This window comes from Pelodiscus sinensis, chromosome 9 (assembly GCF_049634645.1).
Source record: "Pelodiscus sinensis isolate JC-2024 chromosome 9, ASM4963464v1, whole genome shotgun sequence".
In the NCBI taxonomy this organism is placed as follows: domain Eukaryota; kingdom Metazoa; phylum Chordata; order Testudines; family Trionychidae; genus Pelodiscus; species Pelodiscus sinensis.
Window position 1 is genome coordinate 61,074,008 of NC_134719.1, and position 17,486 is coordinate 61,091,493.

The 17,486-nt window shown below is 50.2% G+C and overlaps 1 protein-coding gene across 1 annotated transcript in view; it reads right to left on the reverse strand.

Annotated features, from left to right (window-relative positions):
- The window catches only part of PAPPA2 (pappalysin 2), a 144,099-nt gene that overhangs the window by 58,844 nt on the left and 67,769 nt on the right, over positions 1–17,486 (reverse strand). The window contains exon 14 of the mRNA XM_075936896.1: positions 2,954–3,122. Coding sequence (XP_075793011.1) covers positions 2,954–3,122 — 169 coding nt within the window. The remainder of the gene's footprint in view (positions 1–2,953; positions 3,123–17,486) is intronic.

Sequence of the window (17,486 nt, forward strand, 5' to 3'; positions counted from 1 at the left end):
CCAAAGGCTCACCCAGTCATGGAGACCCCCGGGGCTCCCACTGCCCAGCAGTGAGTTCGAAGACCAGTGCTAGAGCCACGGCAAAACTCCCCGCAGGCCACCTGCAACATCCTAGGGGTTGGGTCGCAGCCTCAAGCCCAGCCCTGCCATACGCTTCACCCCCAACGGCCGAACGCTAAGAACTCCCTCCAGGCAGATTTACAGGGCGTGGTCTCGCTGGAGAGGCAAAAGGAACAGTTTGTTTCTCCTGAGAACGGACCAACGTGTGTTGGGGTGGCAGATCCCGTAACACCTGCCTCGACCCACGCGGGGGTTAGCCGGAAAGCCGTATGATTAGCAGCATTTTTGGAGAGACAGGGACCAAGCAGCCAACTAGGTTCATCCATCAGCCTGATTAATCTTCACACTCTAGTAGTTCTCTAAGTGTCCACCTAACCCTTGGGCAATGCATTCTCAGTGGGACGTCTCTTCCAGACACTAACTGCTTCCAGCCTCAAGAAAAAGTCTCCTAAGCTCTCCGGAGACACCCCTCTGTCTTCCCCCCACTTCACGCGGTGCTCTCCTGTCCAGTGCGGGAGAGAGGCGCTACCTTCACAGACCCAAGTCCAGCGGCCCAGACATGGTGATACAACCAACACAGTAAGGGCCGTGTCCAGCGCCCTGCCCAAGTGACTTTAACTAGACCTGCAAGGGTAATTTCTAGGGTAATTCACCATCGAGGCCCTTCTGTCCCAGGTTTTCTAGTTAACAAGCGGGGTGGCTCGTAACAGACCTTTGCCTGCAAGGAACAAGGCTACACTTGTGGGACGCTGACCTGGACTGTACAGAACCAGTGACCGCCAAGAGGAAGGAAGGGTTTACAGCACAAGGGAGGCCCATCGGGGTTCAGCGTGTGGCCCGTGAGATATTTTGTTGCCCGCATGCAGGGTTGCCTGACGCTATTGGTTTCCTTCCGTGTAGGTTTCTCCTATGGCGTTACCCAACTGAGGTGCACTTAAAGCAAGGGCCTGGGAAGGGAGGTGCACACAACACGGACTCCCGCCACAGTCAAAGCACTGCTGTGGTTCAAGCAGCACCATCTGCAAATTCTAGGTACAACGCCTATCCCCGGAGACCAGCTTGGTTACGCCAACCTTGTGGCCCACTCACTAGCCTAGGCTCTCTCTCTCTGGCCCAGAACCTAGGGCCTAGCTCCTCATCCATAATATATGGAGATATACCATCTCACAGAGCTGGAAGGGACCTTGAGAGGTCATGGAGTCCAGTCCTTTCCCTCATAGCAGGGCCAAGGACCATCCCGGATAGATTTGCCCCAGATCCCTAAATGGCCCCCTGAAGGATTGAACTCACAACCCTGGGTTTAGCAGGCCAATGCTCAAACCACTGAGCTATCCCTCTTCACATATTGTGGTCTCTCCAACACACACACAAGCACCTTCCCCTTTATCCGTGACAGCCCGCCGGCAACACCCGGCATTCTAGCTACTCCCACCCGCATGGCCATGCGCTCCTAGCACCTGTGCCTATGGCGCATCACCCCACGCGCTCTCTGAGCCTCTCCCCAATGCCACAACCATCATCCCCACTCGGCTCCTCTCTGGACAATACGCTTGGCTAACGGATCACACCTGCACATGCTGTGCGTGGCAAATTCACCAGGATTGGCCCTCCAGGGTGCAAAGAGCAGTATCCTGCATAGACGGGGCTGTATTCTCATCAGCTACTGCCGGGCAAGCCGGAGGGCGTGGCACAGGGCTGGCCCCCGGACTGCTGGGACAATTCAGAAGTGGGCTGGGGCATGGGCAACAGGGAGTGTAGCTGGACTGAATTCACCCCTGAGGTACTTCCATTGACTTTAATGGAGTTCCATCAGACATGACCTTGAGTCCGAGGGCTTGTCTACATGGGACATCCAGGAAAATTAATCTGAATTAAGATGTGAATCTGAAGTGGATTAAACTTCACTAAGGCTCCTGCACGGACACTGTTACTCAGAATTAAAGTTGGTTTAATTCCCTTTGAAGAAAATTAAACTCAGGGGAAATGAGGCCACTTTTTTCTTGTGGTTTTCATGTGGATGACCCAATCCACTTCAAATTCACATCTTTGGTTAATTTGAATGAACTTTGGATGTCCCTGTGCAAACATGCTCCAAGAGAGAGCATGTGGGTGTAACTGGGTAGGTCAGGGCATTGCTGGAGTGAAGGGAGAGGAAGGTGTACATTCATACACTGCTTTGAATGTACAACTTTGTGTATTTGTTTCCCGCCCCTCGTTGTGGAAATGGCACCAGTGTAGATACACTCTCCCTCAGACTCCTGTAGGCCCATATACGGGTGTCTGACTGTGCAGACTGCGATGAAGTGGGGTATCTGCATATTTCATGCGACGCCTGTGCATGCCTCAGTTTCCCCTCTGTGCTGCATGCTTGACTAGGAGGTGTATAGAGATCAAGGTGTGACTAGCAGAACTCAAAGGAGGAAAGGTAGGCCAGAAGGGAGCAGCAGGGTCGTGGTGTCTGCTTTCTTCCCTTCTGCGTCACCTCAGCCCTGCATCCATGAAAGAGGCTACTACCAGGGGAGAGGTGGAGAAGGAGTATTTCTGAGGCACCAGTCTTCTGCATTCCAGAAAAAAATCAAACCAAGGGGTGATCCTGGACTCACAACGGATGTCTGTCTCCCCTCCCCCCCACTGAATGTGTTCCTGCGGTTGGCACCCAGAAGAGAGATTTGAGGGCAAAGCCCTCTCTGCACTCCTCAGGAGTAGCTTCCCGCCTTGGGCGTTGTCGTCACTTCCCTTCCATGTGGCTTGACGGGCAGCCCCTGTGCCAAACAGCCTCAGGCTGACAGAGCCGTGGGTGGCCCGGGTCAGACTGAGGGGCACTGGCAGAGCTGGGGGCAGCTGGAGAGAGGTGGGTAGGGTGATTTGCAGGGTGATTTCCACCTGAACTCACCTCGCTGGGGCTCACCCGCTTCCCGCTGCTGGACTGGAGGACGAATCCCGTCTCACAGGTGACGGCGCATTTCATGTGTCCTGGGCCGCCGGACGTGCAGTTCACCGAGGCGTGGTCCAGCTGCAATGGCAGGCAGCTGCCGTGCTCCCCGCAGGCCGGGCGGGCGCAGCTGTAGAGGAGACACAGAGGGAGGAAGAGAATCGCAGGGCAGCCCAGCGCGGACAACCCCCTGGGTGGATTTGGGGTTCTCCGATTGGCACGCTGCAAAGCGCCCCTCATTCTACCTCGTCCCCTTCCATTTTGTAAGGGAGAGGCGGTGCGGCAGCAGGCTAAGACAGGGAGTTTCCCTGCAGTCCAGCGCTGGCTAGTTCATCCACAGTGGTGGCAGAACCAATGGTAGCATGGAGCGAGGGGGCTCAAAGCACCCTGTCCACAACAGCTTCCTGGGTTGCTCTGGGGAAGTGTTCTGCCCAGAGGTTACTGGATCCCAGCATATCCTCCCCCGCCCCCGCCTCAGTTGACTCTCCACCTGCTCTCAGCACGCGCACCCACACACACACGCACACACACACACGCACGCACACACAGAGCCAAGTGTTGTCTAGCGGACAGTAAACTGACAGCCAGGGAGCCTGTTCCCAGCTCAGCCACTGACCTGCCACAGGAGTCACCCAGGACTCCTCGCTGTGTTTCTGTTTCCCCTCTCAGCCTGACTGGCCTACTTGGGTTGTATGTACAGCACCTGGCTCGATCTCGGTGTTAGGCTCTAGGGACCACTGCGGGGGAAAGATAATAACGGGCAGCCCCGGAGAACAGCATCTTTGGTAGCGAGACTGTGCAGGATCGGCCCATGTGAACCCACTCGCAGGATGGGGGCTCAGGCAGGCACGTTTTTCAAAGCCATGGCTCCCAGAGGTTATGTAGCGCCACTGACTTCAATTCTGGGCATCTCTCAGGATCAGGCCCTACAACACCGCAGACTGGGCTCTGCTTCCCCATCTCTGCATCCCTCCTGGCTGCCCCGGGCAATCGGAGCCCCCTGGAAACTGAGAAAAGCGGCGACAGCGGAGCGGGAATGTACAAATGAGGGGCTCTGAGGGGACCCGATGGACGTGAAGGAGCCCTGGCCCCTGTCTGCAAGAATCCCAGCACAGCCCACCTCTACAAGTGGAGCAGTGGGTTGCTCTAGGACAGGCTGCCTCCACACAAGGATCCCCCCCCCCCCCGGAGCTTTGGGGTCACTCGACAAAGCGTGTAAGCCGAAGCTGCTCACTCCAACGCACCCCTGCATCGCCAAGCCGTGTGTTCCTGGCCACCAGCTGCGGACGGGGGCACCCGAGGAAATCAGTTAGCTACACAAGTTAAACCAGCCCAGTGTTCGTCTGCACTCACAATATCACCCCCCTACACACACTGCCACCCCTACCCTGAGCGACACGGCGCTCATCCGCACTCACACACATGCTCTCACGCTGAGCGAGACTGGCATCAGGGCAGGAAGGTCTGTGGTGCGTGTACACTGGCACAACTCTTGGCACGCTACTAACGTCTCATGAATTGAGTTAAAACATCCGATCACATTCAGACACTGATTAATAGGCATCTTCCAAGTCCCAGGCTCTTCCCTAACCACTGGGCCAGCCTCCCCTAGGATCCCGCTTGCGTGCAGGCACCCCCCCCCCCAAAAACACACTTCCCCTCATGGAGATCTGCACCGACCCAATACGCGTGCGGCCAGCACTGCAGGGGCCGCGTCAGCCAACCGGGGCTGCGTACTGGACACGTCTGTACGCTGGTTAAATACACCCTAGACTGAACAGTGTGTGGAAGAGTCAGGCCTGGTCTACACTTACAGCACTCAGGGTGTAGACACAGCTCGGCGGGTGGAAGAATGCTTCTGCCGTCCTTGCTACCATCACGAGGACGCGGTGATTCTACAGTGGCAGGGAAACCCCCTTCTGGAGCAGCCATCTCTGTCTACACTACAGGGTTGCAGTGGCTTAGCTGTGGAGCCATGGCTAGGCCGCTACAGCACCTTCCGAGTAGACATGGCCTCAGGGACACTCTCCCTCATTCCTCTCAGACAGTCTTCCCCCTTTGTGGCGTCTCCTTTCCCTCCTCACTCCCCTCAGGGCCGTCTCTGCTTTGATCCAGCGCCACAGGTCGCTGGCCAGACCTTACAAGGATGTTTTTGTGGTTAACGTGCTGGCCTGATGCTCAGGGTTCAGCTCCTGGCTCTACCACAGACCCCCTGTGGGATCTCAGGCAAGCTGTGATCTCTCCGTGCTTCATTTCCTTAACCATTCCCCTCACGCGCACACATCCTAGCTTGGCTGTTTCGATTATCAGGGCACATCTACACTTCCGGAGATCAATCTTCCGGTGTTTGATTTAGCGGGTCTGGTAAAGACCCACTAAATCAAATGCTGAGGGCACCCCCGTTGACCCCCAGAACTAAGGGGAAAGTTTCTCCTGTCGACTTCCCGCTATGGGGCTGCCCCAGAAAATCGATGCAAGGGATGTAGCTGGAGTTGCAGGTCTTCTATCCGCCAGTACAGACCTGGCCTAAGTTCTGCATGGCAGGGACCATCTCTCCTTGTGTGTCCGGACAGCACCCACCAAACAGGGCCCCGATTTCTCAGCCAGAGTCTCGAGGGGCTACAGTACCGCAAACAGAAATAATCATGCTGCATTCTGTACCAAAGATACTCAGTTGTCGGGGGAGAGGATTCGCTTTCCCCACCGAGGAAATGTAGCCACCGCTTGGATAAAACACCGCCAGTCTGTCACGGACCACAGCCACTGCCAAGAGGCACAGCACCCCCAAAACTACCTAGTGAATCAGCCACACAGCTGCCTGCAACAGCTGGGGTTCCGCAGGCTGCTTGCACCAGACGGTAGGGCTGCAGGAAGCGGCTCTGTGGAAGGAACCCGCTCAGCCACGATGAGAAACCATCCTTGAGCGAAGTCACCCAAAAACGCGACGGGTGCGTGTGTAGCATGGACAGAGCTCAGCGCCAATGCCTGCCAAGTCCCATTCCCATGGAAACCCACATGGAACAGCCCATTCAGGACTGGGATTGGATGGAGGAGGGGAAAAATGGCAAGAGAAAGGACCACAGGGGGAAAAAAAAAGGCTGATTTTCCTGCACAGGCCTGTTTATGAAGTGAGAAATGGTTTCAGGGCAGCCACTGCAAATTCTTTCACTAGCTTATATTTCCATGTGCTTCCTTTTGAAAGAATTTGTTTTATGAGCACAGCGCTTGTCAGGTCATTAGCTTCCGTGTGCATCTGGTACCAATTGTAGATCTCTCTTTCTTCTCTCTCTGGGCGGCTGTAGTGGTCTGTAACTGTGCCCTCCAAACCCCACGGTACAACCCTTCCGCACCTGTACCTCCCAATGAACACTCCGAGCTCTTTCCCAACGTAACCTTCTCAAGTGCATGCGTGAGGGTGTGCATGCTGACGGGTGCACCGGGGGGGGGCCTTTTCTCTTGGGGCGGTTTCTCGTCTCCAGTCTCTCACTAGCAAGGAAGGCAGATGGGGAATTTGCTTATTTTCTGCAAGCCACCCTAGAGGTGCCACGTTTATTACTACTGAAGATTTGGGGCCCTGGTCCTGAAGCCAGCCCCCCACCGTGCTAAGCACTACACAACAGAGACCAAAAAGGATGCTTACAAGCCCAATGTGCCTGTCCTGGCTTACTTCTCAAGCACTTTGTAAGAGCAGGTCTGAGTTGCACCCTAGAAAGGCAGGTAGAGACCTCAGGCTGGAGGGGGAAATGTCAGGGTGACAAAACTAGGAAGCCTACAATACTGCCGTCTGCGCCACAGCGCCAGGACCTCAGTGTGGCCACGGGACCGAACTGCACACTCACCCTGTGGTGAAACTGTGAGCTCCTGAGCCAGTGACGCGGCAGCACGATACCATGGAGATGCTCGGGAAACATAAGAAGGTAAGAGCAGCCATACTGGGGTCAAACCAAAGGTCCATCTAGCCCAGCATCCCGTCTGCCAACAGTGGTCAATGCCAGGTGCCCCAGAGCCAAAGGGAGTGAACAGAACAGGGAATCATCATGTGATCCCTCTCCTGTCATCCATTTCCAGACAAACAGAGGCTAGGGACAACATCCCTACTCCTCCTCGCTAATAGCCATCGATGGACCATGAATTCAGCTAGCTCCTTTTTGAACCCTGTTAAAGTCCTAGTCTTCACAAGATCCTCTGGCAAGGAGTTCCACAGGTGGACGGTGCATTATATAAAGAAAAACTTCCTTTTAAACCTGCTGCCTATTAATTTCATTTGTCGACCCCCAGTTCTTATATTATGGGAACAACTAAACAACTTTTCCTTATTCACCTTTCCCACACCAGTCATAATTTTATAGACCTCTATCGTATCCCCCCTTAGTCTCCTCTTTTCTAAGCTGAAAAGTCCAAGTCTCTTTAATCTCGCTTCATATGGAACCCATTCCAAACCCCTCATCATTTTAGTTGCCCTTCTCTGAACCTTTTCCAATGCCAATATAGCTTTTTTGAGATGAGGTGACCACATCTGTACGCAGTGTTCAAGATGTGGGCGTACCATGGTTTTACACAGAGGCAATAAGATGTTCTCTGTCTTATTCTCTATTCCCTTTTAAATAATTCCTAAGATTCTGTTTGCTTTTTTGACTGCGGCTGCACACTGAATGGATGTTTTCAAAGAACTATCCACAGTGACTCCAAGATCTCTCTTGAGTAGTTGTAGCTAAATTAGTCCACATCATATTGTATGTAGAGTTGGGATTATTTTTTTTCCAATGTGCACTACTTGGCCATTTTACTTGCCAGTTCTGATCCAGAACAGGCCTTGTCAGTATTGGGGATGGGGTGGCATGACACCAGCTCCAATAGCGGGTCAAAAGCTCTGTTGGCATAGACCTCCAAGGAGTTATATCAAAGGACGGGACTTGGTTTGGCTCTCTCCAGAATGCTTGTAAATGGCCCTTACCCACAGATTTTCTTTTCAGGAGAAGTGTTTTAATAACCACAAGAACAACAAATTCACGTACTGTGACAGAACGTAGGACCCTATCGTGCAAGGCGCGCTACAAACTCGTCTACACGTTACAACCAGCTTAGAGGCTAGAATCCAGAGCACGATTCTCAGTAGAAAGTGATTGTCCACACGACCCATGGAATCTATTCTCCCTCAGCAGTATCTGTGTTGGGACATGCTGGCGATAGCACAGCTCTGACCTCAGCATGAAGTAAATCTTTCTTTCCTGTATGGATGGAGATAGATGGAGATAGATTATCCTACCAGCCCACTCTTACATTCCCATGACACTTCAAAATTTTGGACTAGAGCCGTGCACAAAAATCAAGCAGTCACTCTTATTTTTTTTCCTCCAGGTAACAGCTCCAAAAAAAAAAAAGAAAACCCCACACTGGCATTTATACCGAAGACTCTTTTGCAGCCCAAAATCATTTGTTGTGACTTTTTGGAAAAATGGCCATTTTTGGAAACAGCCCTGTGACGCTCTGAACCGCCCTCCCTGGGTCTGGAGGGCAAATCTCGTCTACAAAACAAAAGTTCAAATGTGGAAAGATGGAAAACTGCTCAAAGATGGCGCTCCAATAGCTGTGAGACTGCGGGTTTTTCAGGAAATTGGGCCCATTTTACAAACAAAGCAAAACATGAAAACCTCACATTTCTGAAAACAGGGCAATCTGGATGTTATTGTGCATATTTTTTCAAAGAGCCCGGAAAACACTGGTGGGTTACACCAGACCAAAGAGAACAGAACCTTCTACGGCACCACAAATTATCCAGAAATCTGCTGCAACCTCTGTCCAGGCTACAGCCTTGCTGGCTGGTGTCAAAACAACCTCTAAGATGAAGCTGCAATTTTAACAATTGAAAAGTATTATTAGAAGTGATTTCTATACTGCTGTCAACATGGAGGGGGATGGACAATGGAAGCTCCAGTCAAGGAGCATCTTTGAATTTACTTTGGTGGGCTTTGGATCAAGACCAGGCTGCCAGACAAAAGCTGCCTACCCCAAAGCAATCTGGCAAAAACAGACCCATGGATTAAGGAGGAGAAGTGATCGTATACATGCGAGAAGATCCTTTTCCCGTCAGTGCAGTTTCAGAGAGCGCCATAGTCTTTTTGAGGAAGAAAAATATTTTTTCTCTGGGATCTCATGCTTTTATCATAATGGTGAAATTTATACCCTAGACTCTTTTGCAGCCCAAACAAATCATTTGTTGTGACTTTTTGGCAAAATGGCCATTTTTGGAAACAGCCCTGTGACGCTCTGAACCTCCCCCCTGGGTCTGGAGGGCAAATCTCGTCTACAAAACAAAAGTTCAAATGTGGAAAGATGGAAAACTGCTCAAAGATGGCACCTTTCTCCCCTTGATGGAAGCATGCGATATGGCGGGGTAGTTGGAAGAGGTCTTCTCTGATGTTCTCTTTTCCCCTCAAACCAAAGCAGCTTTCTCGGAAGAAGGTGCTTGTTCCTGTTACCTTAATACCATTTTATTCTCTTTGCCCATGCAGTTGGGTATGCACAGGAAAAGTTGAGCAGGGAGCATTTGTGTGTCTCCTTTGCTAATAATTATAGTGCCGGTATATTCCACATTCTTTATGGAAATATGCTTAGGAAGATGAATATGCCTAACTCAAATATGCTTCATGCATTTAACCCATCATTGGAAACTAGTAATCCTCTGAAAGGGTATATTTTATTTGTATACCCGTACCATTTCTGGGTCTGAGATTAAGAATATTGACTGTAGATTTATTAGCATGTTGGGAAAAGCCTATTTCCAGCCCATCAGGAACAACAATGAAGAGGCCAGACACAGAACCAAAAGCCCGTTAGCAAGAGACAACTGAGTGGGGGGAGAATTGTCTCCCTGCAGACGTGATACAAAGACATATATCCAAGTCACCTGATGCTGGAATCCATTTTGAATTTTGCACTTTTCCACGGAGGTGTGGGGGATCCAACAAAGGCTTCCCACCCTCGGAAAATTCTATATAAGGGGAGGGAAGTAAACAGTGATGGTCTTCAGCTGGCTTTATAGACTGGCTTCCCACCCCAAGAGGATACATGAAAACACCAGGAAACAACAGAATTGTGAGGACGGGGTGGAGGAGAACGGTGGGACTCGGGACAGAAAGGACATCTCTGTCTCGAGAAGGACTTTATCTGAAATAAGAACGAGGGTAAGAAATTTTATATTTTGCATCAGCTTCTTGTAGTGGATTAGGCTTAGCTGGAGTGTTTTGTTTTCATAGAACACTAGGACTGGAAGGGACCTCGAGAGGTCCAGTCCCCTGCCCTCATGGCAGGACCAAAATTTTGTTTTATTCTGCTTAGTAACTTACTTTGATCTGTCTGCTACACTTGCAACTACTTAAATCCTACTTTTGACATTTAATAAACTCACTTTTGTTTAATAAAGCTAGTAGAAATCACTGTTGTCTGGGGAGAAACAACAGCTGTGCACCTTTCTCTTTCATCGATAAGGAGGCAAACGTCTTATGAGCTTACTCTGTATTAACTTTATACAGAGTAAGAAGATCCTGCTTACTGGGCTCTTAGGAGACATTTAGGGATAAATTAGAGCTAAAGAACAGCACGGAACACTGAGCGCCAGGACCAGTGGCTGTAAATAAACTCTATGGGGCTGCAGAAAACTTGGCCACACCCACGATAAGTGGGCATCCTGCTAATTCAAATCATGCCGGACCACGGATATTGCTGGTTCAGAGCATGCCGGACTAGAGAGGTTCAAGCTGTAGAATGGTGCTTGTAGTTATAGGAAACAACTGGAAGAACTAGCAGATAGAGGACCTGATGGATTCTCAGCTGCTTCCGATTGACTAACGAGCGGCATCAGCCAACACCATCGATGTGCTAGAAGGTTATGACCTACAATTATCCCTGCCTTTGTCACTGCAAGGCTGCGTGTCCTGCCTCCACCCCATTTGCAACACACAGTTGTAGCAAGCATCACATCAACACCTCTAATAGATAAACCATGACACAAACTAGAACAATGTCTATAAAACTGAGTTTATGGGCATCACAATTTATTTAGTCAGCTAGTGATTAAAAAATGTCTCTGGTCAAACAGAAAATTCCATTTGTGATGAATTGAAAACGAGGATAGAAAAATGTGGGGGTGAAACAAAATGTTTCATTGTGACTCCTTTGAAAACATTTCTGATCTTTAAAAAAGTAAAACATCCACCCAGCCAAGCCTCCAGGAGCAATTTCAAGCTCTCCTGACGCTGCACATTCCACCGACACGTTGTGGTCCCGCCCCACAGACGTGTGCAACCAACTAGTAAGGGCTCTCCCCAGAGCCATTTCACATGGCCACAGGAATCTCATGCAGTTTATTCTCTTCCCAAATGCCACAATGAGAAATCCAGCAGATTCATCTCCTCATGTCCTGGGAGCTCGCTGACAAATTGCTTTCAAAGCTTCTGCCTCCTAGGATGAAGTGGACCTTTCCTGTCTTATTATATGAGCTAGTGTCTCCTCTTTCTAGCCCTATTCTAGAGTTGACAAATCATGTGGTACCTGACATTGAGAAAAGCAAGTCACCTTCAACCTTGACGTGTTTTTTTAACCTACCGTCTTTCTTTTGTGTCTGGCTCTGGTTAAGTCCAGCTATACTTTAGAGGTTCATCTTCTGACTATGGGTATGTCTAGACTACATTTTTTTTTTAAATGCCCCTTTAAAAAAAAAAAACATCACCTGTGTCCACACTGCAATTGCATTCTTTCTAAATTAAATCGAAAGAACGCAGGGGGGGTTTCGTCCTTGGTAAACCTCAAATGAGGAGGAAGAATGCCTTTTTCGAAAGAGCTCTTTCGAAAAAAGGCGTGTGTGGACACAGAACAGGGACATTTTTCGAAAGACGCGGCAATCGAAAAAAGCCCAGGTGCCCTGGTGGCCATTCTGCGAATAGCAATCGGAGCTTTCTTTCGAGAGCGCATCCATGCAGTCTGGACGCTCTCTTTCGAAAAAGCAGATCGCCTTTCCGATCTGGTTTTGAGGTGTGGATGCTCTCTTTCGAAAGAAGCTTGCAGTCTAGATGTACCCCAAGGGACAGCCCAGCTTTGGAGAGGTCTGGGAGTGAATTGCCAAAACCTAAGGCTTGGCCTATAACATAGAAATCACTCCTGGATTGAAGTAAAATACGTGGACGTGGAAGCTGAGGGAACGGCAATTCTTCCCTTGCTGAACAAGGAAAGGCAAAAATTAAAAACTTCCAAAAAGCCAAACCTAGATTTGTCTTTAATCCTTTCAAAGGTGGGGAAAGGACAAGAATACAATGCAGACTGGATTCCAATAGCGCCAACGCACTTCCCAGCACAAGCAAATGTAAACTCAAAGAAGCTAAAAATAAAGGCAGCTTAAAAAGTCAATAAATAAAATCTCCTGCCCTGGCTTGTGATCCCGTCCATACCAAAGAAAACAGGAGGAAATGTGGCTCAGCATTCGCATGCAAAGGGAAAGACAGGATGGAGAGGAAAAGCCATTAACTGGAAGGGGCTGAAATTCCGGCACAGGCCCTGCTTCGGATACTCTAGGTCAGTGTTTCTGAAACTTTTTAAGACCGAGGAACAAAACAAACAAACAAGAAAGGTGGGGAGGGGAGTTGCTGAGAAAAAAAAGGTCGCCTGCCCTGGCTTGTGATCCCGTCCATACCAAAGAAAACAGGAGGAAATGTGGCTCAGCATTCGCATGCAAAGGGAAAGACAGGATGGAGAGGAAAAGCCATTAACTGGAAGGGGCTGAAATTCCGGCACAGGCCCTGCTTCGGATACTCTAGGTCAGTGTTTCTGAAACTTTTTAAGACCGAGGAACAAAACAAACAAACAAGAAAGGTGGGGAGGGGAGTTGCTGAGAAAAAAAAGGTCGCCTGCCCCTTTAAGGGTGGCCATTTTGAACTCTGTTCTCCACCGCACACCTCCGACTGCCTCGCGGCACACAGTTCAAGAAACACTGCTCTAGGTGCAACGAGGGTTTGTCTACACTGAACTGGAAACCAGTCTCCCAATCCGGATAGGCCAACTCATGCTGAAAACAGCATCGTGGGTGCTGCAGTTTGGGCGCTTCAGCCCACTCAACTCCCGGGCTATTTTCAGCACGCTGGCCGCCAGCGTGAGCCTGTCAACGTAGGCAGGGGGGGCTTGCTCCCCGCTGCGGAGTGGACACACCCCGTGTAGGATGCCACAGGGCTAGTCTGCACTAGAAGCGTGACATCGGGGCTGTGCCATGCGTGGTGAGGACGTTCTATGCGGAAGGCAGAGCGCCTCTCACTGGCATTGGGTTGGTGCGGACAGCACTTCGGTTACTGTCCTGTGTGTCATCTGGGGGTGGGGAGTGCTTCTTCCCACCCCCGAGCGACCTAAGTCGTAGCGACGTAAGCCATCGTGTAGACCTGCCCGTGGAGCCTAATGCAAGCGCCCCTGAAGTCAAGAGAAAGATTCCCACCGGCTTCAGGGTGCTTCGGTTCAGCACCTCGCGCACTGCACGCTGAGGCCTACGCCTTCCCGGCTGCTGGGCGCGTTCTGTGATCACACCCGGGGCTGAGCAGCTCTGTCGTGGTCCTGGAGTGCCCCATGAGGAAGGGAGTCGGCAGGCTGCTACCCGTTCTGCATGCCTGACCCAGCGCGGTGCACGAGGAGGAGAGGGAGTGTCTTTCGGATGAGACTCCACTCAAAGGCCTGGAAGCTTGCGTTCATTAAGGCAGTTCCTGTGCTCCCTGACGCCCTTACATTTCTCCTGCAGTTTCACCTGGGGAGACTGTTTGAAACAACCGTGTTTCACTGCCAGGACAGAATGGCTGCCATGTTCCCCGGAGATGGCTGCTTTCCACATGCAGGTATATGATGTCTTACTGCAATTCAGGATGTGAAGCACTTAGATCCTTCAGGATGAGAGATGCTACAGAAACCCAGGGAAATTATTTTTATTATACTGGAAATGAAACTAGACGAGGGCCAAGAAACACACTGTTTCTTAGTTCTCTCTCTTACTTTTGTGGGGTTATTTTCAATAGGCTTACATACACACTGGGTGTGTGGCCAGTCAATTCTTGACTGGACTGCCACCGATTTTGTCTTTTTACTGTGGAGCGGAAGTCTCTGAACCTGCTAATATATTATGTGCCTGAACTTTTATGGGGTATTTTCTTCCCAGACACATCTGCATTAATACCCAATGTATCATTCTGTATTTTAATGCAGGCTGTCCTTGCTAGAAGTCCAGGATACGTTCCAAAAAACTTGGACTTATAGTGAAACAACTTAAAGCGGGGAATTTTTATCTCACGGCTGACTTCCACTTGCCCAAACATTTTTGTGTGTGTGCGCACAACTTAAGAGCGGGGAATGGGAGGACTTATAACGCATCAGTTCCTGCAAGTGTCAACGACTTTAGTGCGGAACGGATGTATACCAGGGTGACATACAGCAGGGACGTCCTGTACTCATTTATGTTGGTTTTGGACTTGAAAATAGTTTTTAAAATGAAATAAAGGGGGGAAAATTAGCCAAGTGCTTCCAAAGCTGACCTAGAGGCTCTGTTATTGTCACTATGGCTTCTGCAGGGGAGCTGGGCTTTATGGCGACTCTGTGGGCCACAAGATGGGCAGAGCCCTGTGCAGATACAAAATTTGCATCTACATCCATATCTGCAAAAATGAGCTGTGGATAGCCACAGCCACAGATACGGATCCCCGTGGATATGAAGCAGATAGCTGCAGATTAGCAGGGCTCTAAAGAGGAGGATGTTGTTCTTCCAAAGCCTAAATCCTCTGAGCTACTCAAAATACTTTCCTGATGAGACTCCCCAGTTGGCAGGCAGGTGCTGTTACATGAGCTTTATAGGTAGTGACAAATAACCTCCTTGAGATTTCAATAAAGAGATAATAGGGAGGAATATGCTGTTGCCTATCTTTTCCATTTGCTTTCTATGTGTATTTGGCAACTTTTCCCTTCAGGACCAGCTTCCCATCATGTTTGTGTGAGTCTTTCAACACAGCAGTGAGAGAGAGAAATTTAATCTTTCTTTCTTTCTTTCTTGCTTGCTTGCTTACTTGCTTGCTGGGAAACTGATTGTAAACCCACCCCACTGACAAGACACGTGTGCACCTGTGATCACTCCCAAAAGGAAACTGACTTGATTTCAGGTGGTTGGTGCCCCTTCAATGAGGGCCAGAGACCTGGACATGCACGTTTATTCACTAGGAAAGCCACAATTGCTGGTGTTGTGTGAATCACATTAGCCCTCACACCCTGCAGAACTCACCATAACTCAGTTACATCACCTTCGTGCGCGCACACGCTCTCTCCCGCCATTCTTCCTAGCAGTACCATTCATAAAGAACACTTGTAACAACAACCTGTAACTATTACTATTAGAGATGAGCATGCACAGACTCCAAAATTCCCAGGTGGATACTATCTGCATAATTGCTTGAATGAGAACCCTGGATCTGGACGTGTCTAAAACTTTGGAAAACATTGGAATCTGGCTGCACTGCCAAACTTCGCCTCGTCAATCACCATCTGCTGTCATCATCAGAACAAACCTTCTCACCTTCCTTTAATTGCATCTCAGTTCCTGCCTTTGGCTCTGGGGGTGCTTTCGGCATTGTTTATTTACTCATTCGATCTTGGATGGCAGCTCTTCTCCCTTTGCAGTGTGATTTACTTGGAACAGGATCCGCTATTCTGCAAACGCTGCTCACTTACATATTTCATTAAGATGTCTGGAGGTCTCCGCGCATTGGACACCGATAAATTAAAGCCTGTTCGTATTATTATTACTACTGAAGCAGCAGCGTGAGAGGCGGGAAAGAGGCCGTTTCGGAAGGAAGGGGTGGGAGCTCTGTGTGTTTGAGGAATCTAGCATGGCACCCAAATCCAAGTGGGAAGAGAGGAGAGTCTCCTCCCAAGGGGAGCTATTCGGAACAGAACCGGGACAGCCAGTGCTGAAGTGGAAGGGAACCAAAACACAAATGGAAAGGCAGGAGTCCGTCGAGCTCCCGCCAATGGTCTGTTTACAGAGAGTCGCTCTCCTTGTGTTTCTTTCTCTGACGAGGAAGTGGGGGGTGCCAAAGCTGACTTGGGAAGTGTGAGCTGTCTCCCGGGGGGCGCCCTTAACCAGCATGTTGTGTTTAATGCCAGGGTGTCACAGGGCTAGACCCTGCATGCAAGGCATGGAGCACACAGAGACTTAAGCAGGTGCCTCATTCTCACCGGGTGAATAGCTCTTTGAGGTCAACCAGCCTGCTCACAGACGCTGTATGTGGTTACGTGCTGTGCTGGAGCAAGACCTGACCGAGGCAGGGGTCCTATCGAACAAAGAGCATGTGATCGTGTAATTAAAGCTACATAATGCTACAGGACCAGGGCTGAATCAGGGATGGGGTGCTTCTTTGCAATCCTCATGAGATTCTTTTAACGCTACGTCTCTGTTTCTCTCTCTCTCGCTCATGCACCAAACTGAACTATTTCTCCCCACAGCCAGACAGTGCGTTAAGCCTCAGTGCCTTTTGTCTGAATGCAGCATGGGCCATCTGAGTGTGTATGCACGCAGAATGGGACAGGGGCCGGAGTTTACGGTGTAGTGCTGGACTCCAGAGAGAGTCTCTGTTGTTCTAGGGAAGAGGGTAGCAGGCTGGATGAAGGATCTGCTGTGATTTCCAGCTGACGGTCACACCTGGTGTGGATTTCACCCACTTGTCTGCCCTTCATCGGGTGGCTGCATGAACCCCTTATATTCTATTCCAGCCACAACTCTCTCCTGCGATAGGATCGGAAATGAGAGATGGCAAAGAGCTACCGAGCCAGGTTTATTCCCTAGAGGTTTATTCCAGGTGCTGTGTGTCCACACTTGGAACTGGAGGTGTAAATGCCAGAGCAAGGAGACACAGTTGCTCTAGCTCGGATCGAGCGAGCGTGCTAAAAATAGTGCACAGCTGTAGTGCCATGAGCAGCAGGAGGACCGGCCGCTCTGTCCGAACGGCAGGCGTGCACCTGGAGTGGCTCATCTTTCCCATCCCTCCCTCCACCGAGGCTGTTCCCCATTTTTAGCACACTAAAAATCAGAGCCAGAGCCGGCCAGGGTGAATCGTAGAATCCTAGAGCTGGAAGAGACCTCAGTTGGTCATCAAGTCCAGCCCCCTGCTCTAGGCAGGACCAATCCCAACTAAATCAACCCAGCCAGGGTCTTGTCAAGCCGAGTCTTAAAAACCTCTAGGGATGGAGATTCCACCCCCTCCCTAGGTAACCCATTCCAGTGCTTCACCACCTGCCTAGGGAAATAGCTTTTCCTAATATCCAACCTAGACCTCCCCCACTGTAACTTGAGACCATTGCTCCTCACTCTGTCATCTGTCACTACTGAGAACAGCCTCTCTCCAGCCTCTCTGGACCCTCCCTTCAGGAAGTTGAAGGCTGCTATCAAATCCCCCCTCACTCTTCTCTTCTGCAGACTAAACAAACC